The 26,412-nt window shown below is 41.1% G+C and overlaps 1 protein-coding gene across 1 annotated transcript in view; it reads right to left on the minus strand.

The window, feature by feature from the left end:
• Positions 1-26,412, minus strand: part of MAN2A1 (mannosidase alpha class 2A member 1) — a 213,634-nt gene that overhangs the window by 132,429 nt on the left and 54,793 nt on the right. Inside the window, exons 4-6 of the mRNA XM_075932033.2 lie at positions 20,319-20,490; positions 12,664-12,791; positions 11,158-11,331 (exon numbers count right to left, since the gene is read on the minus strand). Coding sequence (XP_075788148.2) covers positions 11,158-11,331; positions 12,664-12,791; positions 20,319-20,490 — 474 coding nt within the window. The remainder of the gene's footprint in view (positions 1-11,157; positions 11,332-12,663; positions 12,792-20,318; positions 20,491-26,412) is intronic.

The raw sequence follows: 26,412 nt of genomic DNA on the forward strand, positions 1-26,412 counted from the left end.
TTCTCAGTTCCAAAACAGATAGAAGCCATTCTTCTAGAATCCCCACTGATAAGAACATAAGAACGGCCGTACTGGGTCAGACCAAAGGTCTTTCTAGCCCAGTATCCTGTCTACCGACAGTGGCCAGCACCAGGTGCCCCAGAGAGGGTGGACCGAAGACAATGATCAAGCGATTTGTCTCCTGCCATCTCTCTCCAGCCTCTGAAAAACAGAGGCCAAGGACACCATTTTATCCCCTGGCTAATAGCCTTTTATGCACCTAACCTCCATGAAATTATCTAGCTTCTCTTTAAACTCTATTAGAGTCCTAGCCTTCACAGCCTCCTCTGGCAAGGAGTTCCACAGGTTGACTACACACTGTGTGAAGAAGAACTTTCTTTTATTAGTTTTCAACCTGCTACCCATTAATTTCATTTGGTGTCCTCTAGTTCTTCTAATTAGGGAACTAATAAGTAACTTTTCTTTATCGGCCCTCTCCACACCACTCATGATTTTATATACCGTTATCATATCCCCCCTCAGTCTCCTCTTTTCTAAACTGAAAAGTCCCAGTCGCTTTAACCTCTCCTCATATGGGATCCGTTCCAAACCCCTAATCATTTTAGTTGCCCTTTTCTGAACCCTTTCCAAGGCCAAAGTATCTTTTTTGAGGTGAGGAGACCACATCTGTACGCAGTATTCAAGATGTGGGCGTACCATAGTTTTATACAGGGGCAGTAAGATATTCTGGGTCTTATTTTCTATCCCTTTCCTAATAATTCCTAGCAACCTATTTGCCTTTTTGACCGCTGCTGCACACTGCATGGAAGTTTTCAGAGAACTGTCCACGATAACTCCAAGATCCCTTTCATGATTTGTCGTAGCCAAATTAGCCCCCATCATTCTGTACATATAGTTGGGGTTATTTTTCCCCAATGTGCATTACTTTACACTTATCCACATGAAATTTCATTTGCCATTTTGCTGCCCAATCACTGAGATGATCTTGGAGTCCCTCACAGGCTGCTTCTGTCTTGACTATCCTAAACAGCTTTGTATCATCTGCAAACTTTACTACCTCACTGCTTACCCCTTTCTCCAGATCATTTATGAATAAGTTGAAAAGGATTGGTCCCAGGACTGACCCTTGGGGTACACCACTAGTTACCCCTCTCCAATCTGAAAATTTACCATTTATTCCTACCCTTTGTTTCCTGTCTTTTAACCAGTTCTCAATCCAACACAAGAGCCTTTGGTGAGGGACCTTGTCAAAGGCTTTCTGAAAATCCAAGTATACTGTATCTACTGGATCCCCCTTATCCGCATGCTTGTTAACCCCTTCAAAGAATTCTAATAGATTAGTAAGACAGGATTTCTCTTTACAGAAACCATGTTGACTTTTGTCCAACAAATTATGTTCTTCTACATGCTTCACAATTTTATTCTTTACTATTGTTTCGACTAATTTGCCCGGTATTGAAGTTAGATTTACCGTTCTGTAATTGCCAGGATCGCCTCTAGAGCCCTTTTTAAATATTGGTGTCACATTGGCTACCTTCCAGTCATTAGGTACGGAAGCCGATTTAAAGGATAGGTTACAAACCACAGATAATAGCTCAGCAATTTCCCATTTGAGAAATGGAGAAATTTTGCATAGAGGAACCATTTATTTAGCTCAACATTAGCTCTGTACTGAACTAAACAACTCAATTTAGTGGGCATGTCAGGGATTTCTGTTAGAGATTTTAAATAAAACAGCATCAGGAAATCACTAGAGGGAGATATTGATAAAAAGTAAATTAAACAAGAATTACTATCAAGATTTTCTTAAACTGTCAACATTTACAATCCTTTGATTAGATCTTAATAGAGGACTGCATTTGGTAGTTGGATATAATGGAAGATAATTAGAAATTTTAGCATCTGCACAATCTGGATGCAATGTGAGCTTAATCATAGGAAGCAACAGGTATAGCGGATTGTGGACTGTACAATCTATCCTTATGCTTTCAACATACCTGGAAACTTCCAAACACCAGAACTCACCAGATGATGTTGCATTAAAGTTTGGAACTTCCCACTCATTCCCACTTTAAATATATGAATAATTCAATATAGGTCAGGAAAAGAGGGGTGAGTATGCACCTAAGAACAAAAGCTGCTGTGATAACTATTATAAGAAAAGGGATACTGGAGAGGGTGGAAACAGCAAGTGAAGGGTAAGGGAATCCAACCAACCAGCAATCCACTTGGAGCCTGATTTTCAACCATCTGACAAGAGAAAGGCACTCTTATTAACTAAGAACTGATTCTAGCAAATCAAAATATCAGGTCACCATACATATGAGAAGTGAAATTCTACACTGAAACCCAAAAAGAAAGAAAAATCTGAAAGTATTACATTTAATTAAAATTAACAGTCTCAAGGTCCTTACCTTGCAAACGTGCTTAAAACAATGCATAGAACTATAGGCAAGGAAATAAACAGAACCATTCATTTCAATGGCTCTACTCTACTCTCATATACCACTTTAATGCTGACCATTCTGCTTAGAATAGTAGTTGATAAACTTTTTTTCTGGTGACCCAGTTGAAGAAAATTATTGATACTCATGACCCAATGAAGCTGGGTATGAGGAGTTTGGCATGTGGGGCCTGGAGGAAGAAGGTTGAGGTTTTAGGGAAGAGGGATGCAGAATGGAGGGGCTCAGGATGTGAAAGGGGGCTCTGGGCTAAATCATGGGGTTGAGGTGTGGGAGGGATCAGGGCTCTGGGCTGGGGTCAGGGATTAAGGGTTTGGAGTGAAGGAGAAGAGCTCTGAGCTTCCAGGTGACTCAGGGCTGGGGCTCGGGATTAGGTCATGAGATTACCTCAAGGGGCTCCCGGTCAGTGGCACAGCAGGGGACTAATGCAGGCTTCCTGCCTTTACTGGAATCCCAGATAATGCTCCACCCCAGAAGGAGCCAACAGCAGGTCTTACTCATAGGTGGAGGTGTGCAAGCAGCTTCATGTAGCTATTGCCCACAGGCACCACTACCCCAGCTCCCATTCGTCAGTTCCTGTCCAATGGAAGTACGGAGCTGGAGACTGGGATAAGGGCAGCGAGCAGAGCCCAGTGACCCTCCTATCTAGGAGCTGTATCTGCTGCTGGTCACTTCTGGGGTGCAGTGTCTTGTCAGAACATACTGGGGCTTGCCCAGTGATTTTCCAAGAGCAGGTCATTACCCAGCCTTAGGCAGCACCACTGACGGGACTTTTAATGGCTCGGATGTCAGTGCTGACCAGAGCCACCCGAGACTCTGGGAAGCTGAACAAGGTAACCCCAATGCCTTACATTCCACGACCCAGTACTGGGTCACAACTCGGACCCTGAAAACCGCTGGCTTAGAACATCCTGCCCAAACCTATTTGCCAAACCACCTCCCTCGCTTCATTCAAGCTCTTCTAAATATTCAGTTGTGCCATTTTGTCTAATAAAAGCAAGGGGAAAGAAATTGGGGGAGGGAAGAGAGAAATCACACAATCTTGTCACCGTTCTTTCAACTCTCCCCTTGATTACACTTCACACTTGCCAGTCATGCAGAATTTAATTTGCAAAACAAGAAGAGACTGTCTCCTTTTGTTCTGAGAGGCATCTTTTTCTTTTTAAACTCATCATTCAAAAACTAATAAATGAAATAGCAAAGCACAAAGCAGATGGCTCTCTCATGACCCTTTCTTTATCCATTTGTTAAGTAATCAATAACTGCTTGGCTGAGATTACGGCAATGATATAAAAATCAATGCTGATCATAGTAATCTACAGTAGACACACGTTAAGGTTTCTGATTATCAGGTGAAAGGCACTATAATTCTATTACATACTATTGCTAAACTTTTAATAATCTTACATCATTAGACTATAAACTCAGAGTCTAGGGTCATGTCTATCAGCATACTACTGCAATGGGGTCCCAATCTTGATCTATAAACACTAACACACTAGGTGCTCCACTACCAAACAATTATGTAAAACGACTACAAACTCTAAAGTTCATATGTAAATAATTTTAAATAAAATTTAATATTTCATAGGATTTTACAGGAAATGTGCTTAATAGATTATATACTAGGCAACTGATTCCTTAGCAGTCCAGACAATAAAGCCATGTCTATACTTACGTACCAGAAATCTATCTTCTGGCATTCGATTTAGCGGGTCTAGTAAAGACACACTAAATCAAATGCTGAGCCACCATTACTCCTTGCAGTTGAGGAGTAAGGGAAGCCAGCAAGGGCATGTGTGTGAAGATGGAGCCAAGCTTCACTTAAGGTATGTCAACTCCAGTTACATTAATTATGTAGCTAGAGTTGAGTACCTGAAGTTAACCTTCCAGGTTTAACAGACCTGGCTTAAGTTACCTACTTTTTCATGACAGATTTGATCTGATCTTACGATCCCATAGCCACTCAAATCTAATTTCACTCTCCACGTGATCCACACTGCTTCGGGACATCATAATTAGGAAACAGTGATTTACTAAGATTTAAAACTGCAAATAAGCTTTTTAGATGAGCTTCAAAATGATGGTGGGAACTGACATTTTACTTCTTTATGGGTGAGAATAAAGACCTGAAAGTTGTGTCAAATATTGTTTGATTTTTACCTTAAGGTCTTGGCTACACTTAAACCACTGGAGAGTTAGTGAAGTTACGACATCACAAGAGACTGACAAATGAGTAAATGAGATAAGAGATTTTGACTTTTGCAACAGGGGGTTTTTCTTGATGCTTATTTAACTCCAATGCCTGACAAAAAGATAGGACATCTTCAATTACCCCTAAGAAATCCTCCACCATTCTGGGGAAGAAAATATGTAACATTACCCATGCCTAAGTTACAACAGTGAAAACAGGACAAAAACAAAACCGCAAAACATTTTTTTCCTAGCCATCTCTACCGAAAAGGCCAAAACCGTTTTAAAAAAAAAAATCATTCACAAGAGCTAAAGGTGACTTCAGCTCTGAAAAACTAGAATACTCTTACGTGAGCCCAAATCCAGGACACTAGTCATATCTCTGGTAGTTATTTTCATAACTATTAGAAATAGGGATGTGAATGGATAACCGGTTAACCAGTTCCCAGTAAGCATCACCCTTACTTAGTTACCAACCAGTTAACCAGTTCCCGGGAGCAGCCCTACCTAAGCCCTGCCAGTAACCCTGCCACACTGGGAGGTGGAAGCCCAGCCCCTGGGCCCCACTTCATCAATTAACCAGTTAAACCTAATGTTTAACTGGTTAACTGATTTTGCTTTTCTAATTAGGGATGTAAAAACCCCATTTAATCATTTAACCAGTTAAATGTTAAGTTGAACCAGTTATCTGATAAAATGGGATTTTACATTTCTAATTAGAAAAGCTATGTCAAGTTAGAAATTGAGCTGCATACACAAAAAATGAGTTTAACAACAAACATTACTGCAGGATAAAGACTGATAAACAACTAGAGTTCTCTGTCAAAACAGAACTTTCCATAAGAAATGTAAAGCTAACTCATGCAGGAGACAGAACTTTGTCTGCCACTCTAAACCTAAACTGTGGAATGAACTCCCACAGGAACAAATGACCTCACAAGCCTCCATTCCAAGTCAAAGGTGCATATATATATATAAGTTGTCTCCAACACCAACAAATAACAATGTTAATTATTTTCAAGCAATCTGAAAGGAAAACATTACACTACATGCATTTCTATCCCTGGGAAACAACAACAATAGGGATAGGAATCCATTTTAAGCAGTTATGGGATGGGATGGAGCACCCACCACCAGACTGGAGCAACCCCACCCCATTTAATCATAACCAGTAAACATTAGGGATGTGAAAGTGTAACTGTGTACACGGTTAACCAATGAGCATAGGCTGATTGTAACTGTGAAGTTGAACCACACAGGCTTCCAGTACATGGGGGGCACACAGAAGATAGCTCCCCACGCAAACCAGTTCACAGGAAGCCGACTGCCACCTCGCGTGTAAACCGTGTAACCACTGAAATTTTCAGCGGTTACACCATTACTTCATTAAAACTATTTTAACATCACTAATAAGCATCACCCAATAAGGGTGATGCTTACCGATTAACCAGTTAATCATTCACATCCCTAACACCACAGATTTTAGTCATGTTCAGAACCACCACTGAAAAGGGAAAGAGGCAAAAGCGAAGTTACTCATCTTGGAACAGTAACTGTCATTCGTCAAGATGGCCCCCGTGGGTGCTCCACCATAGGGGCTGGGCTTCCCCCATCACCGTAGATCCGAGACTTTTGCGTAACAGTACTCGGCCAGACTGCGCATGCGTGGCAACGTCCTGCGGCATTCACACTCTTTTCTGTCCTTGCACAGTCCAGCCCCTGCCAGTTCCTCGAGACCACCTCAGAATCTGTTAATAGGAAAACAAAAGGGACGCAACAGACTCTGAAGCGGGGAGGAGGGTGGGTAGTGGAGCACCCACAGAGACCATCTCGAAGAACGACAGTTACTGCACCAAGGTGAGTAACTTCGCTTTCTTCTTCAAGTAGCGTCCCCGAGGGTACTCCACCATAGGTGACTAGGCAGCAGTGCCCTCATGAGTTGGGAGGTGGAATACGGAGTCCTTGTTTTGTCTGCTGATGACAACACCGCTGATGCCACCACAGAGTCTGAAAGCCACTTTTGCCGGATAGCAAACTCAGTTAGTGTTTGACAAAGATGTTGTGTGAAGACCACATGGCTGCTCTGCAAATGTCTTTTAGAGAAACGCCTTTAAGAAAGGCTGTTGACGCTGCTACAGCTTCTGTGGAATGTGCTCTGGGCTGGGTTGTGAGTGGCAGTCCCTTAGAAGCACAAGACTGTGTTATACATGAGGTTATAAGTTTAGAAATACGTTGGGAAGATAACGGCTGTCCCTTTGTTCTGTCGGTACAGAGGCAATTAGCCCATCAGACATTTCGTACAGTCTATATAAAAGGCAAGAGTTCTACGAACGTCCAGTGTGTGGAGGGACATTTCACGTGCTGAAGACTGAGGTTTTGGGTAAAAAGATGGGCTTGTTGATATGGAAGGACGAAAAGACTTTTGGTATAAACGCTGGATGAGGCCTTAGGACTACTCCGTGTTTGTTCAAGATGGTGTTGGGGGTATTGCCATTAGTGCTGATAGATCGCTAACTCTGCGTGCTGATGTAATTGCAAGGAGGAAGGCGAGTTTTATAGTTAACATACATAAAGGTATGGTAGCTAATGGTTCAAATGGAGGTGTAGTTAAGGCACTCAAAACAATGTCCAAGTTTACGGGGGGGGGGGGACTTATATTCGATAGCCCTTTCATGAATTTCTTGGTAATTGGGTGGGCGAAAAGGGAGGTCCCCTCAATAGGCTGTCTAAAGGCCGAAATCACTGCTAGATGAACTCTAAGAGACGGTAATGCTAGTCCTGTATCTTTTAGGTGTAAGAGATAATCGAGGACTCGCTGAAGTGGAGCAGAGTAAGGGAGCAGTTGCTGGGTGGTGCACCAGGAGGCAAATCTGCACCATTTTGAGACATAAGTCTTCCTCGTTGTTTGCTGTCTACTGTGGATGAGTATGTCTTGAACATGAGTAGAGCAGAGGGATTCGGCAGGATTCAACCAACTAGGAGCTATGCCGTGAGTCGTAAGGTGTATATTTGTGGATGTGTAGTGTCCCCCGATTCTGTGAGAGAAGGTTCGGAATGTTTGGCAACTGATATGGTCTGCAAGGTAGCATGTGCCATAGGAAGGGGAACCAGTGTCGATGAGCCCATGCTGGTGCTATTAATATGACTGTGGTGCCGTCCGCGTTTTTATTTTCTAAAGGACTTTGGAAATGAGGACTGTAAGTGGGAATGCATAGAGGAGAGGTCCGCTCCAGTTGAGAAGTAACGCATTGCCGAGGGAGGCCGGACCGAGTCCAGCTCTGGAGCAGTATTTCTGACATTTGGTATTCTGATGTGTAGCAACAAGGTCTGTTAGGGGAGTGCCCACCATAGGAAGAGAATATGGAGTACTCCGATGTGTAGTTCCCACTTGTGCTCTGGTGCAAAATTTCTGCTGAGGAAGTCTGCTTGGATGTTGGTGACCTCAGGTAGGTAAGAGGCTACCGATGTTATGCCGTGGTGAACGCACCAGTTCCAAAAATGAATTGATTCCGTACAGAGGGAGCAGGAGCGAGCTCCACCTTGGCGGTTCACATAATATACTGAGGTGATATTGTCCGTGAGGATCCTCATGGTGGTGTTGCAGATGTGATTCAGGAAAGATTTTCATGTGTTCAAGATTGGGCAGAGCTCCAAGAGGTTTATATGGAGCCTTGTCTCGGAACGTGACCAGCGGCCTTAGATTGAAATGTCGCTCATTTGTGCTCCCCAGCCCAGAAGGGAGGTGTCCATAGATATGTGATGAGATGGTTGTTGTGTGTGACTACGGTGCCGATGATAATGGTGAGTGGTGGCAGCCAGAAATGGTGAAGGTAACCTCTGCTGTGGAGATCTTGGTGATCGGTGCCGACACGAATTATGTAGCATGGGGGACCTCGGTGCCGGTGGTGATGGCGACGGTGCCGGTGGGAAAAAAAAAAAAATCAACAAACAGGAGCGTGAGCGGCTTCTGCTTCTGTATGGACTTGGAGCAGTGCCAAGTGCCTTGGTGCCAGGCGCATCAGTGCTGGGCGCGCGTAGCATCGGTGCTGGGGGAATTGCAGCAGGCACAGTCGGTGCCGTATCCCGTGTAGCAGGCATGGACGGTGCCGATGGTGAGTTGGGTGCCACCGGTGCCAATGATGCTCTCGGAGCAGATTCCCTCAGTGCGGAGGACACAGCCAGTGCCAACGTGGACCTCGGTGCTGGTGTCAGTGCCCGTTTAGGCGATTTGTTGGTCTCTGGCACCATCGGAGCTTTGGAGCACAGTTTTGAGGTACCCAATGTCCCCGGCTTATCTCCAGAGCTCTCTCTGCTTTGTGTTGTAACCAGCAGAGACCTTGTAGGCAATACCCCTATGCCTCCATGGTAGGGGAAGAAGCCCTACATTTTTGAGGCTGAGTGGAGGAGGCTGTGCTATCAGAAGAGGCTAGTTGAAGTGCCTTGTCAAACAATCATGTGGAGCCGCATCTCTCTGTCCTGCCTGGCCCTCCCAGTCAGTTTTAAACAATGCAGGCATTTCTGTGGGACATGGGCTTCTCCCAGGCAGTGAATGCAACAGGAGTGGCTGTCTGAGGCAGACATTGCCTTGTGACATAAGTCGCATTTCTTAAACCCTGAGGGCGATGGCATAATAATTAATATATTATATATATTCTGTCTTTTCTTTCTCTTCTTTTTTTTTTAAACTAGTTAAAACTCAAACTATGTATAGCTCTACTTGGGGATAACTGGAGGGAAAGTATAGCGGGACTATAACTGGGTTATGAACAAGGGAGAAAAAAAACGTTTGTTTTTTTGGTAGGAGATTAACAAGAAGGTATTTAGGAGAAAAGTGAGGAGAATGAACTAGGAATGGAACGGGCTCACGTAAATAGGAGAGAAGATCACGAGACAGCAGTTCATGCCGTCTGCAGCCTGAGGCAGTCGAGAGGAACTGGCGGGGGCTGGACCACGCAAGCATAGAAAAGAGCACAAACGTCGCGGGAAGTTGACACACATGTGCAGTTCGGCTAAGTACTGCTACACAAAAGTCTCCATTCTGCAGTGTTGGGGCAAACCCAGCATCCACGGTGGAGTAGCTACGGAGACTCCACTCAAAGAAGAATGGGGGAATTGCCTAGGAGCTCCAGGTCACCACCATTACCCACAGTAGTTATGGTTGCTGGAAGCTCCTAGCTGCTTTGCAGTAGCAGTGGCAACTCCTGCATGCAATGTACACTGTCCCAGCCGACACCCGTGGTCCAACTCCACATCCAGGTGGTGACGCCACACTGGGCCACCAGCACTGTTTGGCACAAAGGCCACTGACAGGAGACAAAAGGGGCAGCTGCTCCAGACCCTTTAACTTGCTGCCAGAGCCCCAGCTAATGAGGACCAGGCAGCACTGAAGAATTGGCTGGAAAAGATTAGCCCACAGTCTATCCCACGTCCCATTTCGCCCAGGGTCCTGGCATTTCTGTTGGCAGCCCTGATCATGCCACTTATGCTCTACAGTAAGGCACTTGGACAGTATGGTAAATGAGCATGGTACAAAAACATACGTGAAAAAGATTATGCATTTCTGCTGACATTTATTTGCTATACTTCAATACTCTCACACACACACACACACAGAGGATATTTAACCTTTAAAATTTCACCTATATATGTACTTGTATTTTTAAATAGGGTTTGTTTGGTTAGAGCTATTAATGAGACTAAAAGTATATTTTGTCATTAAAGCAGGCCTGAAGATTTACTTAATTCTGATGAAGTAGATTATATTTAATCCTTTACACATCAAGCATTTAAGATTAATTACTCTGAAGAATCCCTCTCATTAAAATTCTGTTTGAGAATATTAATTATTCTGAAGTTTTGCTTGGTAAAATTAAAAACAAATGGAAGAATCATATCACCTTCTACTCATTGCAAAATATCTGAAGTTTTGTTGGTTGAAATTTTTGTTGTAAGAAACAAGTCTCTCGCTCTCTTTCTGCACCCTTAATTCATTTTTCCCTTACTTTTTTCAGTTGCAGGAAAAAAGACGACACAGCAAACCAGTGAGAGAAAGGGGAAATTCCTACCTTTTACTTCTTCCTGCCCACTGGAAACGTGGGGAAATCATTTGTGTTGTTTTAAAACGTGAGAATATAACAACCACTTTCCCCATCCAATTTTCCAGTGGACAAAAGATGTTAGGAAAAATAAGAAAATTAAAAACAAAGGATAAACAAATTAATATTTTAAGTCAAAATTAAATTACTTTTTTCTCACTTTGTCAAAAGAGTAAAGCCCCAAAAAAGAATCAAACTTTTCAACACATTAAAATGTGTTCTTTAAAAAAAACTGTGCCAATATTAAAATTTTGATCAGACCAGTTTTTAATGACTGAATATCATCTACAGGTAAAGAATTACCTTGTGCAGGAGGTTTTCACTACTGTTTATTCAATGTGTATTCATAATTCTTAGGAGATATAAAGCAACAAAGGACTGAGTGATATAAAGAAAATAATACATACCCCAGTTCTGTCTCCAGAAAAATTCTAGTGTCTTCTGGGTTGCAAAATACTTTTTAACCGAGTAATGAACTCTCTGTATAAGCATGTTGGAAAATCCTGTGCGTTTCAGAAGGTAAGTCATTGTTGGTGAATGCCCAAAGGGATCAACAGCCCAACCAGACTTCGGTTTTACTCCTGTTGATCAGCAGAAAATGTAAGACATTTGTTTCTTTCTTACTTGTTTCTTATTTCAAAGAAAACTACACCCATATGATTCAACCTAGAGTTCAGAAGAGACAAGTTGTGCAAAGCACTTAGCTTAAGAACATAACAATATCCTGACTTCCAACCGTGGCCAATGCTAGGTCCTTCAGAAAGAATCAACAGAACAGGAAATCACCACGTGATTCATCTCCCAATGCCCATTCCCAGTTTCTTATGAACAAGTTAAGGACACCATCCTTGCCCATTCTGGCTAATAGCCATTGATGGAGCTATCCTTTATGAACTTATCTAGCTCTTTTTTAAGTCCGTTGCAGTCTTGGTTTTCACAACATTCTCTTGCAAATAGTTTAATTACATAAATGAAAGATAAAAATACCAAGTCTGTTTAAAATACTTCATCATTAGCTAGTCCAAATAAAGTATAAATATAAATGAAGCACATACACATAATTAAAAGTAGGTCAATCTCTTGCACTGCACAAAAACCTGTACAATAGACTCTCTAGTATTCCATTATTGTTGTCTCTTGCATTTTTATCGTCACAGTATTTCATATTTTACTTAAAACCCCATGAAACAATTATTCCAAAAAAATCAAATACCCCAAAATCTCACCTTGCATTTAAAAGTAAGCATCTGGCACCTACTGTTATAGAAAAAATGGGAAGCATGAATGCTGTAAGCTCAAGAGATGGTAAATAAGAAGGATCCACGTTTATACTTTTGAAAATTTCATGACATTTTGGGCCTGATTCATGAATTTTCCAAAGTTGATAGAGACAATATTGGTGCTACCCAATTCCTTCATCAAACCCTGGGTTCTCAGGTGCTTTTATTAAAGCAAATTTTATTGCTCACTTATTATGCTTTATTTCTGTAAGTATCTTCTACAGATCAAGACAAGAAAAAATAGGATGGAAAATCATGTAATTGATCTTATTCTGGGAAACTATGTTTGCAAATAAGCATCACAAATACAGGCATCAGTCTTGCAATTTACAATGTATACATAGACTGCTTCACTCACACATAGAAATTCCACTACTTAAATTGTGAATCAGGTCCAAAGCCACTTTTAAGAATTATGGCTGTATTAACAGAATAGAAATGCACAATATTCCTTACATCTAATCTTTTGAAATAACACACTCAGCAAAAATGTAACCATATTTGCACAAATTTGTTTCTCTGAAAATAGTTTAACTTGCAATCATGCCTACTGTTGCCAGGCATCAAAACATTGTACAACCCTCACTTAATTCTTTGTTAGTGTAAGTTGTGGTACAAAAATTGCACATATACCTAGCGTCTTCTCTAGCCACTGATGTCCTTCTATCAGCTGGTCAATTAAAGCAAAGTAATGAGGAGAAGCTTCATCAGGCATGACCCATCCTCCTGTAACTATTTCAAACTGTCCATCTTCTATTAATCTGGGGGAAAATATTCCGTAAATTGGTATCTATAAATGCAGATGATATAACACAAAATCTATGCATACATTGAAAACTCACAAAATTTTAATGTTCACAGTAATAGCATTGAGAATATAAAATCTGAACTACTACAACTTAAAAAGTAATGTATAATAACTCTCCTAGGCTGCATTATGTCATTTTAATACATGTTCACATAGGAGTAGTGCCAAAAAAACCCAAAAGTTATCTAGTTCACTGGAAACTATTTTAGCAGGAATTTTCATGTGATTATCACACAATTTCAAACCCTTTTCCACAACCACCTACCTAGGATCAAAGTCACAAAATGCCCTCCATACTGTCGAAGCTTCAGCTTCCCAACCAGCTTCCATTATAAAATTATGCACAGTCAATGCAAAAATCTCTTGCATTCAAAAATTCAAAGCCTGGGTCACTGTAAATTAAGCTGCATTTTACATAACAGAGGATACTGTTTTAATTATATTCTTTAATTTCAAGTGTAATTCAAGAAAAACCTCTATTTTAGAAAATAAATGAAATTTACAGGATTACTAGTCTGTGTCTCACACCAGGTATTCTGCCACTGAATTTAGATCTTCTTTAGCTGAGTACACAGTGGTTTGCTTATAACTGTCATTGCCACTCCCACTATAAAAAGAGCCAAGGCTGCAAGGGCTGCTTAGCGCCAACAAAAATGTATGCTAAATTCAATCCTAAACATCAAATAGAACACATTTTGATGCTATTGCAAGTAAACACATTTCTATATTCACACCCTAAGTACAACTTTAATAATATTTGTACAAAATAAGCCTTGGGAGATAACATTTGAAAACTAATAACTCACTGGTCAACAATATCATGAAATGAATGCCACAACACTGTTTGCAAAGTCATGAAATCCCCCCGACACCCCATATGATATTTAAAAAAAAAAAACCACATGTTCCAACTCACGTAGCTCCATTTAGTTTGACTAACTTGACCTGTTCTGTCTCAACTACATATAGAGCCTTCAGATAGCAAGAAAGTGAAGAATGAAGAAAAAAATCTGCATCTCATCATACACAGGTGAAAAGACACTATATAAAATGTCTTCTCCATCACACTCTATGTCTCCTTGCTCTCAGCTGTAAAGAAATTTACATAGCAGTCACTCAGGAAAATACATTCCCAGGGGTTACTGAACTACACAAGTCGGAGGCAAAACACCCGGTTTCTCTCTCTCTGTCTCTTCCCCCACCCCCCATCTTTTCTCTTAAGACAACAAAAGAATCAACCATTGGATCTTGCGAGCCAATCCTAGCCTGAGAGTTTTTGGTAAGCAATGCACAGAAAGCCTATTGTAAGAACTTCAGCTTAAACCAAATCTAGTTATTTTAGTACTAAGAAGTATTTCATTTTTATTTTTATAATTTTTCTGATTTTAATGCATTAACTCCTTTATTCATTTCATCTCTGTATTTACAGTTAAAATAAACTTTTTTGTTGTTTAAATCAAAATTCCTCTCATGTTGTGAACTGTTTGGATAACTTCATTTAAGGTGGCAAGTTGTTGTATATCGTTCCTGTAAAGGAACAAAAGATTTAAAAAAAAATCCAGAAAAAAGCTGGGAAAGAAAGAACACACATTTTTAGAGGAAAATTCTGGACTGGGAGTGTGTTGGGGGTCACCTGCAAGTAATAACCAAGGCTGGCATGAGCCAGAGTGCAGCTGGTGTTTGCAGACAGACTGCTGGCATGAGACACGTTGAAGAACCGTGAACATTCACAAACACTCAGCCAAATAGCATGCCTGTCACACCCTGTTTGTGAGTGGCACAGGAGGGAGCTACAGCAGCAAGGCACTGAAAGGCAGCCAAAACTGCAGGACAGAGGTGACATAGACCCTCACTGAACTGCATCCTAAAACAGCATCGCTATCAGAAAAAGCTCTCTAAGACAAACAGTTGCACCACTGGAATATGGTTTCTTTATATATTTTAAACTCAAATTTAAGATGTCCAAAAAAGAAACCCTTGACAGTTTTTAGAAACCTAAAAAACAATCTTAGTGCAAATTGACTTTTCTATAGGCACTTTACAAGCACAAGAAAAAATAGTTTTTCAACACTTCATACACATATATAAATAGCAGGGCCTAAAAAAGAAGATGGTCTCAAAGCACTTACACCAGAACAACAGTTTTAGCTGGATGGTTGGATAGGCAAGACCATATCTTAGAAATGTTATGCAGAAATTATCACGAGATTTAGAAAGTCTGAACATGAGGACCCAAATGAGAGGTCCAAGCCATAAATAGCACACAAGTTATGGACTTGAGTACCAGGCAGGATATTGGTGCTGTCCAGCAATTGAGGGTATGTCTACACTACAGAGTTGTGTCAGAAAAATAGCCATTTTTCCAACAAAATCTAAGTTACGACCACACTGCAATCGTGTTCTTCCAAAAGTAAATCGAAAGAATGAAGGGGGTTTTTCTGGTGTTGGTAATCATTTTTCTACGAGGAAGAAGCCTTTTTCTTAAAGATCTCTTTCAGAAAAAGGCATGCGTGGACAGGGAAGAGGAAGCTCTTTTGAAAGAAGACGAAAAAGCACAGGTGCCTTGGTGGCCACTCCATAGTAATCACAGCTTAAATGCGAGATAGCATTCACATGGAATGGACACTACCTTTTGAAAAAGCAGATCACTTTTTTGATGCGCTTTTGTGTGTTGATGCTCTCTTTCAGAAGATCTCTTCTGAAAAAAGATTCTTACAAAAGAAGCCTGCAGTCTAGACATGGCCTGAGAGAGGAAGTGGCAGGAAGCATTTGTATGGAAGATGACGAGCTCTGTTTTAGACTTCTTGAGGAAATGATGACTGGTAGAAATCCAATAGGAAATGTTAGAAACACAGGCCAAGATTTTAGTTTGAACAGAAGGACACAGTTTGGAGTAGAGCAGTAGCTGAGAGTTGTCAACAACCGATGGTAGTTGAGTTTGTGATCATAAATGAGATTATCTAGAAATAAAGTGTAGAAGAAGAGGAGAAGGGGACGAACAACAGAAGTCTGTGGAAATCCCACAAAACTGAAAGGCAATGAGGATCATTCAAAGGAAGTGTTTAAGGGAGGAGATTAGAGAGTTAGTGGGAGAGCTAGAAAAAGAAAGTCACAGAAATCAGGTAGACAAGATTTCAAAAAGAGTATGGTCAATGGTATTCAATTTAGGGATCTAAAGTCTTGTTTAACTGGTTAACCGATTAAAGTGAGATGACTGAGGGGCCACTCCAGCCTTTACTGGAGTGCCACTTCTCCACCCACCGTGGCCAGGCAGAAATGACCCCCGGCTGCAGACAAGGGTTGCTCCGGCCAGCCAGTCAGAGAAGCCCCTGCCAGCATTTGGGGGGGGCCGAGAAAGGCCGGCCATGAACAGGGGCTGTCCATGGTTAACCCAAATTAGTAAGTCTCACATGTTACCAGTTAACCATTCATATCCCACATTCAAGTTAGCTGAAATATCAAGGATGATGAGGATGGAGTGCTGGTTCTGAGTTTTAACTAAGACAAGATCATTAAGGATTTTGGTGAGAGTGTTTTTGGAACACAAGCAGTGGAAGCCAGACTGAAAACATGTCTAGAATAGAACTGGAGGAGCGGAACTCCAGAATGCTTTAAGTAGCTCATTCAACAATCACATAAATCAAAGGGAAAGGAGCACTTGGATGGGTTGTTTAGTTTAGTTTTTAAGATGAGCAATACAAAGCATGTGTTTGTCATGAAAGGAAAGATCCAGACTGAAAGAGATGAAGAAAGAGTAAAGGAGGGGATAACAGTGGGCATGAAAGAGATTAGAAGACAGGATGGGTATATTCACTGGGAGGGAGTGGGAAGGAATGTGTTATAGATAGAAATGTGAGAAATCTGTGTGAAGAGATGCAAGAGATAGTTGTGAAAGGGAAAGTAAGTGGATGCAGAGGGTAATGCAAAAGTTTGTTTTCTCTTGCAGAAAATAAGAGATACTGCATAGAGCAGGAGTCGGCAACCTGTGGCACGCAAGTCAATTTTCATTGGCACACAAGGCAGGAGCTCATCCCCACTCCTCCTCCCCCATGCAGCTGGGAGCCTGCACCAGTGTTGCCTTACCGTACGCGCCCATGCGATGACACAAAAATTTCTAATCTAATCCCATCCACCTCCACAGCAGCACTCTCTTTCCTCCTGCTCCTACAAGGTGAGTGCAGAGGCTGCTCCTACTGGCGGGGAGGGAGATAGGACCAGAGACAACATGATGCCATGTTGCAAGCTGGCTGCCACTAGGGCTAAAGCTGCACGTGGGATGGCTGCCGCTAGTGTTTTGGGCCTAGAACATGTGGGTGGGCTGCTGCCACTGCGTGTTGAAGTCATGGACAGGCAGGTTGCTGCTGGAGGGTTGAAGCTGCAGATGAGTGGGTTGCGGCTGGGGGAAGGGGGGGACGCTGAAGCAATGGATGGGCAGGTTGCTGCTGGGGGGTTGAAGCCGTGGGTAGGCAGGTTGGAGACAGGGACAGCCGTGGAGCTGCATTGGGGAGTGGCTGCTTGGGGAGCCACTCTGGCATGCCACAAGTTGCCAAACCCTGACTCAGAGGGTTGTGCGTTGCTTCGAGTTTCCAACTACGAGCCCGAAATCAAAGAACTCAGCCAGGCAAAGGAAGGCCAAGGATCACACCAAACGGTAAGATCTGCATCTTTATTTATTAATTAAGCTGCTGTAACTAGGCTATTGTTGACTTTAAAAAAATATTACCAGCACACTGACCCATAAATAGAAGTGAATAAGTTAAATCTCGGCATGCTGCTTCTGAAAGGTTGCTGACCCTTGGTATATAGGGAAATGTGATAGCAAGAAAAGGAGAAGGGAGTGTTGAGTGCATAAAAGGTTCAGAAAAGATGGCTTGTGTTGAGAACATGGGATTCACTCAAGTTAGAAAGAATGTTGCTCAGTTCAAAATATGGCTGGACTGAATACATTTGTAGTGGAGGAAGTCAGCCTGGTCACAGGATTTCCATTAGAGTTGTACCATGAAGCAAGAACAGGAACGGATTTGGCTCATGGAGGTGGGCCAGGGTCTGAGGTTGACAGAGTGGACCTTGTAACGGAAGAGGGGCCCAAAAGAGTCCACAGTGAAGGATACTGAAGCATGGAGCAAAACAACAACGATATAAATGGAAGACAGGGCAGAAACTGGGAAGGATAGGGCTGAAAGCTGATGAGAAGTCTACAAGAGAGACTGGGAATCATGGACAGGCTCAACAACAGATCACAGCGGATTGATGGGAGATGGTGAAAGAGACCAAATGATGGCCAAAGAAGGAGCATTCACAGCAACAGAAAAATTAAAGAAAATGCTTTGTCTGGTGAAGACCAAAACAGATGAATGGCCCTTTTGGTAAGCGTAAGAGTTGAATCAGAGCTTCAAGGTCAAACGAAGAAGTGAGGACAAACCCCACTCACACGTTTTGGGGTCAGATTATCAACAACAAGAAAACTGAAGAATTCATGTAAGGAAGAGGGCCAGAAGTCTAACTCAAACAGGAAGATTGACCAGTGAGGAGTTGGGTGGACAGTAAATAATAGCAACATGGAGGAAGAAAGGAAAGGCAAGTCAGATGCAGTACTGTTCAAAAGGGGTGAAAGTCCAGTCCAGAGAAGAGAATATAAAAGAAGGAGAGGCATCCATAGGCAGGGTCAGATAAAGGGATCCATGTCTCATAACCAAACATCAGAAGGAGAGAGATATGAAACTGTCATGAACAGATTTAGATGTTCTGTTTTGAATTTTTAACAAATATAGAGTAAGTATTCCAGGGAGCGAGGGAAGAAAGATTAGAAATGGGGGCATAAGACAGGGCTACCCATCACTACTGTCCCTAAATTTCACTTTCAATCAAGAGTTTTTTAATCAACTTTCACAATTTCTAAAAGCAGTCATGTCTGAATTATAAATTAAAAAAACATCAAACAAGTCAAAGCCAGAGATTGCCCAAGTAAAATTGCCTGGTCAAATTCACTGCTAACATTATATCAGATGCAATGACTAAGGAAAGAATATGTAGTAAATTGACAAAGAAAAATATTTGTAATTTAAGAGACTACTATAACACTGAAATAGGCAGGCTTCCATTTCTACAACTCCCTGCTATTTTACCCACTGTTCACTCTTTCTCCATTGCCTCCTACAACAGTCTGCTGTTACCATCCACACCTTCCATTGCACCAACCTCATAAGTCCCGTAACACAAATCCTAACAATATGTGCAATTCTCACTGACCTAATAAGATCCATAGGAAGTGAGCATTTGAGGAGCTCTATGAGGGGGGTGGAGGGGAGGGAATAATGGTGACATCTTCCAGCCCATCTCCTGATTCACATCCCACCATGGAACAGATAAACCAAGTTGCCAACTCTCATGATTTTAATGAGAGTACAGTCATGATATTTATCCTTTTATTAGGATCAAAGCCCCTGGAATTTTATGATTATATGAGAATCTCCAATTTATCTATTTAAGTTTCTAGCCCACATCTTTGGCAAGATGTTTGAAAATGTGAAAAATACATCTTTACAAGTTATTTTGTTATTTTGGAAGAAAACTTGACTCTTGCTTATTGACCACACTGGATTGACAATAATGGGGAAATCCCTTAAACTTTATGGAGTTGAAGATTAATGTAGATCGTCTCAAGATACATGGAGCAAACCCAACTTAATTTAGAGCTAGAATTTTGGTTCAAAATTCTTACTCAGAAGCCCCTCAAGTGATCAATTTACAATTACAGGACTATGCCCACAAGTTAAGTGGACAGAGACTTGCATTTTTCTCCCTTTAAGGGTGGTTTAAGATCACTGCAACAGATTATCCAATTGTAATTCAGAAAAATGTTTATACTTTCTAAATGTGATTGTACTCAAATAAGAATTAGTTCTTGCACTAGAATTCAAGTAAGAATTAGTTCTTGCACTAGAATTCAACTAAGTCATATTTTTTTATTTCCATGGAATCTTGTAAAAACCATCAAGGATTTTTTTAAACTGATTAATACCTCAATTCTTAGACATCCTAATTGAGGAACCTATTATCATGTGCACATATTTTACAGAAAGATTCTATGTTAGACACAGTCCCGATTTATCAATGTTGAGACCACTCTAATTCTTTTGTGTGCTGGGATGGGGAAGAGTAGTTAGGTTCATAATGAAAACTCAGTTGCAACTTCAACTATTACTGATCCTAATATATGCCAACAGATATTTTTATTTGGTTCTTTGCCAAATACAGTGAACATATATTATATGCAGCGTGCCTTCAAATCCCTGCAAAAAATGTATTTAAAATTAAGAAAAAATTGAAGTTTAACCAGCATAATATTTTAAAATACGATAACTTTATTTATATACTTTTAACCATGAAGCTCCAAATTTAAATATAGCTAAGTACTTCATTAAGATTTATAAAAAAATCTACAAATATGGTTTATTGCAGCAAATACAAATGTTCAAACCTTTTAACAGCATCCTTTTTTTGATTATCTATTCCATCCCACCACTTTGAAAAGTAAGAGATTTCAGACCACATGAACTTCCTCCTGCTGTCTTCTTGCAGCTTTATCACCATGTTGTTTAGGATATGCTGTGTCTGATCTCTGAAGTAGTCATCAAAAGTCTTCAACCAACCTAAGTTAAAATAAGAATACATTGCATAAAAGTTTCACCCCAAAAGAAAATCTGCGTTAGTTTTAAATGTGTAATACTCATCATGTAACAGTCATTTAAATGCCCAACCCTATCACATTATGGCCTGTTTTGCAATGCTAAACTTTAATAAGCAATCTGAATCCTCCTAACCTGTTTTAAAGTCTCCATTTTTTGGTTTTACAATTTTATATCTTTGTTTTTCCTCTAAAAAACATGGTCAACTTAAAAACCAACATTTCTGCCTGTTGTACTGCATTTATAAGTGATAAAACTCTTCTATTACAAAAAAAGTCATATAGTTTTAATATAAAAACAACAACGAGCAGTCCTGTAGCATCTTAGAGACTAACGAATACATATCATCTTTCATGGTTAAAACCCACTTCATCAGATGCATGATGAAGTAATTGGTAGAATAATGAATTTGGTTATGGTGGTAGGGGAGAAATGATGGACACTAGAAAAATATAAGAAAATCTTTTCTTTGTGTGTGTTTCAACAGAGAAAACCTGAAGCTTAATTTTTGAAAGAGTACCATTTAAAATATAACCACCACAAAGAAATAATTTTAACTACTGACCTTTGTAGCTCCTCTGTTTAGAAGCCTACAGCTACTTACTGCCTCTTTTTTGGTTGGATACTATCACCAAGGAAACACATCAAAACGTTCAGCAGGCATTGTATTAGGGAAGGAAAAAAGTTACCTGGGACCTAGGCAGTGTCATTTCTCTCACCAGCACAATGTTCAAGCCTACCCTGACCATACACCCCCGAAGGCTTAGAAGAGGGGGTAGGAGTTTCCAATAGCCACCTGTCAGGCTTGCAGAGGGGGCAGGAGATGTGAAAAAAAACCAACAGGGCCACAATTCCACACACCCAATCCTATTACTTAAGGAAGAAGGTAACACACACTCAAACCCTCTTCTCCAAAAGATGTGAGGGAAGCTGCATTAAAGATGTTCCAACTTTGTCCTACATGCATGGCTGAAGAGAAAAACTTTTCCCCTAGGAAAAGAGTGAAGAAGAACATAGCCAACTAACAATGACTTATACTACATGGCTTTTACGAGACGCTAAAAATAGACACTAAGAAAAAGGATTCACTACTGAAGTTAATTAGGAATGGAAAAGGTACTTTGTGGATGTATATCAATTCTACCAGCCTAAAACATGTAGCGGAGAGTGAGGAACAAAGATGCTGCTAAGCAGAAGGAGCTTAACTACTTGCCCAGATTTCAAATCGGTCTGTTAGGAATATCCCTTATTTAAAGCAGAAAATTGCCTATCCTATACTAAAATCAATACTTTTATGGAACGGCTTTTATCCTGTATTTCAACACCTTAAGATATCATGCAAAGCCAGTTTTTATTACCTGACCTTGCAATGATATAAAGTTTGCAAAATTAGACAATATAGTAATGCAGAATTAATCCCATGGTTTACTGAACCAATGTACCTACAGTACAGAGGTTCCCCAACTATGAGGCACTGCCCCCTGGGAAAGGAGATAAGTTCATTGTGGGGCATGAAGACCTGATGGAGCAGCAACGGGAGGTTAGAGTCAGGAAGAGACTCGGTCTACAAGGAAAAGATGGGCTCTGTACCATGGTTTCAGCTGCCAGTACCAAACTCCCTGCCTGCCTCACTCCAGCACTTCTGCAGTTGCAGCAACCATCAACCAACAATCATGCTTCTCTGCTAGGGATGCTGGCATACATTCTGCCTACAGGAAATGAAAGGTTACACTCTTAAGTATTCACTCCCCTGCCAGACAGAACCCCTCGCCTCTCAGCATAGCTCCGGAGCACATGACCCCATCCGCTTGCCCTGCCAGACAAAGCCCAAACCGTGACAGCCAACATGGAGGTGTTCAAGGACTGGAGTCAGCAGAGGGCCATTACTCCCAGGGTGCATCTTTCCACTCGCTTCCCAATCCTGCCCCTTCAGTGCTCCCTCATTCACTTCCACAGCTGGATGCCAGCAGCCAGACTACTTCAGGGAACATAATAGGGATGCCTACTTCCTAACTGCATAAAACTAAACACCCTGCCCTGAAGCTCTGCCCTGCCCCTTCTACAAGACCCTGCCTCCGCTCACTCCATTCCCCTTCCTGCCATTGCTTGCTTTCCGCCACCCTTACTTTCACTACAGCAGGAGGTTGGGGTGTGGGTTCTAGCTCAGGGCCAGGAATCAGGGCTTTGGAGTGCAAGAGGGAGCTCAGGCTGAGGTAGGAAGTTGACATGAAGGAGGGAGTGCAGGGTGCTAGCTCCAGGAAGTAGTCTGGGCACTGGAGGGGGCTCGGGAGGAAATTTGCAAGTGGGAGAAGGCCCAGGTCCAGGGAACAGGGTTGGGGTGCAGGTGAGTGCGAGGTGTGGGCTCTAGAAGTATGTCTGGGTGCAGGAAGGGGCTCTGAACTCAGGAAGAGGTTAGGTACAGTAGGCAGGAAACAGGGCACAGGCTCCAGGCAGACAGTGCTTACCTCAGGCAGCTCTCGGTCAGTAGCACAGCAGGGCTAAGGCCCTGCCCTGGCTCTGTACAGCTCCCAGAAAACAGCTGGCATGTCCAGCTCCTAAGCGGAGCAGCCAGGAAGCTCTGCATGCTGCCTGTTCCTTTAAGCTCTGCCCCCGCAGCTCCCACTGACTGCTATTCCCAGTCAATGGGAGCTGCAAGCCAGCACTGGGCCCAGGGGTTTCTCATGGACCTTCCCCAATCACCCTCTGTCTAGGAGCTGCAGAAACATGATATCTGCTTCAGGTAGCTGCACAAAGCAAGGGCCAGCAGAGAGCCTGTCTTAGCCTCACTGAACTGCTGAATGAATTTTTTTATGGCCTGGTCAGCAGTGCTGACCGAAGCCACCATGATCCCTTTCTGAGTGAGTATTCCGATTGAAAACCAGATGCCTGGCTATCCTGAAGTGGAAGTTTCCTTATCTATCTTATGGTTAGTACTTCCACTCCCCCGAGAGTACAGAGTACTCCTTCCCCAAAGAGGTGCTAAGGCAACAGTCCTTTATTTTTCTAATGCAGTGTTGGCAACTCTTGAAGAGAGGATATCTTGCCATGAGATTCCCCCCCAAAGACTCTATGAAAATGCACAGGGAGATCTCTCTCCCTTTCACAGGCCCTGCTATAAGCTTTATTTCTTCATCCCCTTTTCCAGCAATGTACAAGGAAAGACATGATCCCTATCGACCCAGAACACAACCAGTCTCTTCTTTTTCCTGATGTCTGTAGCTCCAATATATATTGCTATTCAGTGATGACAAAGGGAAGAAACTGGAGGCATTTGAGTGAAAGCAGCAGCTGCAGAGCACCCCTGAATAGTAAGCAACAGATGAGAAACTTGTTTCTGCAAATTTTAAACACTGACTTTTTTTTTTTTAAATTAAAGCTTCTACTTAGAACCAGAAATACCTTTGAATCCTTGTGGGCAAGCCAACTCTGAATTCTAAGAAATTCATCTTTATTCCATTCCTTCAAGACACTTGCCAACTAAGTCCAGTATTAGTTTTTTCTATTGAACTAAATGGTACCAGCACAAAAGAAAAATGAGTGACCTGCATCACCCTACAACTTAACACACTACTCTGGCAGTAACTAGAATTAAATATTACTTCAAAGACAGCAGATTAGTGCAAAAGAGTATTTTAGTGTGTAACAAATAGAAAACTATTCAAAGAAAATTTCCATTTTTACTAAAAAGAGCTGCTCTACCCAGATATTCAGAGCCTATATATTTACCTTATTGACTCAAATGCGGTTTGGTTTGGTTTATTAAAGTTTTACTTCTGTTAGTATTGCAGAGCCAATACATTTTGGCAGAAATTAGCTAATTCTTTCGCAGCTCACACATCCACACTGTTGACTAAATTCAAAATGAAAAACTTTTATTATTGGTGATATACAATAGCCACAAAACAATAAAGCTTGACAATTAGGTTTCAGATTAAGCTTGCACAGGTGACACTCAGGGAAAAAATCTTTTTACTCAGAAATTGACTAAAATAGATTTTTTTTAGGTCACAGAGGAAAAACAGAACCACTCTCAGTATCAGTTTTCAGAGTGTAATAGCACTTTTGTAGTTTCCTTATGCAGCATCTCCTTAAAGCCTGAACTATGGCTATCGCTAAACTTTAAAAAAAACCATTTAGAATCTACAGGAATCACCCTACAATTTTAAGTTTTAATAGACAGGTGACCTAAACTGTCTGACAAGGTCTATTAGTGGAGGGAAAGTGCATCTTGCAAGGAAAAAGTAATGAAAATAAGATTGCTTAAAAACTAAATATAGCATACACATTTTTTGAGATTGCAACAGGTTAACTGAAGTTGATAAGGTGAATTATACATGCAATAGTTTCAATGAGACTGAAAAAGGAAAACTAATAAACCATAAGAATTTATTATTTTCTCTAACACGCTGCTTTTATCAGAATGATAACTTGCTATGAACTACACCCATTTCAAGAAAAGTTTTGTTCTGGAACTTTTTATCCATTAGGAAGTTGCTTCAGAACTATTAATTCATTTTCCTTTTGCCTGTCATTGAAGACAAATATTTCAAATATATTTATGCAAATCAACATAACAGTATGATTATGAATTAAGGAACTCTTCCTACACCATGAAGTTCATTCTTGAATAGTTACAAATATTGCCATATTATCACACAAAGAATGAACTGAAATATAGCTTGTTGACCTTTTTTCTATGCAGTGTAAAACAGGCACAATATAACAGTAAATTAGATTTCACTGCTGCTATACAATAGAATAATCACGAAGATATTCATGCTGTATTTATTTGTACATGTTAATACAAAATTTAATACTTTAGTATGAGCCCAATGAAATGCAAACAAGTGATGTATTCAGCAAGAGGCTGCATATCAGGTATTACAACGGAACGAAAAGCACCCTGAAAACGCTGTGTGAAGTTTTGGCTTTGACTAGCCTTTAGTCCCTCTCAGTAACTCACAAAACTAAAAATTAAAAAGCCTCTAAACATGGAATTAGAAATATTCCCCTTAAATTTTTTATAATACTAAGAGTAATTCCAGCAAACACTCCAAGATTTAGTTACAAACTCTGGTAACTGTCACTTTTCTGACATTTTGGAAACAGATCTTACACTTCTTGTTATTCTGTATTTAACTGATTCTTAGCCCTGACCATGTCCACCCATTAGGTAACATACAAAATGTAGTACTATTTCAACCTATTCACTTTCCCCATCATATAGAAATATTATTCAGCCATCGAGATATGTATCCATCTGGGTACACCGTTTGAGGTGTGCAAGTGTTCCATATGCCTTTGATCTGAGATTTCCATTAGCAGTGTCAGTTTGGTCCTTACTGATGTCCTCGTAACCCACCCTGATGCTATACCAGGCTATACAGGTGAACTGTCCTCAGTTCTTTCCCACTGCCAAGTCTCAAAAGAAAACTCCAAATCAGAAGGAAAAAAAAGACTGGTAGTGGAGTTCCCATAAAGGGAAACACCGCATAGAACTACAGTTAATAACCAGGGTAAGTAATCATTTTTTCTTCTTTGAGAAGCAGCCCTATGGATGCTCCACCTCATGTGTCTCCTGAGCAGGAGACCCATAAGGAGAAGGAAGTTTTGAACTAGAGTCCAGAACACAGCAAACAAATTGCATTGCCAACTGCCCCACATCAGATCTAAAGGAATCAACCAAGGCACAGTACCTAGATAAGATATGTGCTGATGACCTCGATCAACTCTGCAGATCTCATATACTGGAACATTTTTAATTAGAGGCCTGGATGTAGACTGTGACCTTGTAGAGAGAGCTGACGAACAAGAAAAGGATGGAACCCTAGCAGCACCATAATCAATAATACATCCAATAATTCATTTAGATAATGTAGCAAGGCA

Source organism: Pelodiscus sinensis, chromosome 6, assembly GCF_052426305.1.
Source record: "Pelodiscus sinensis isolate ZL-2025 chromosome 6, ASM5242630v1, whole genome shotgun sequence".
NCBI lineage: Eukaryota > Metazoa > Chordata > Testudines > Trionychidae > Pelodiscus > Pelodiscus sinensis.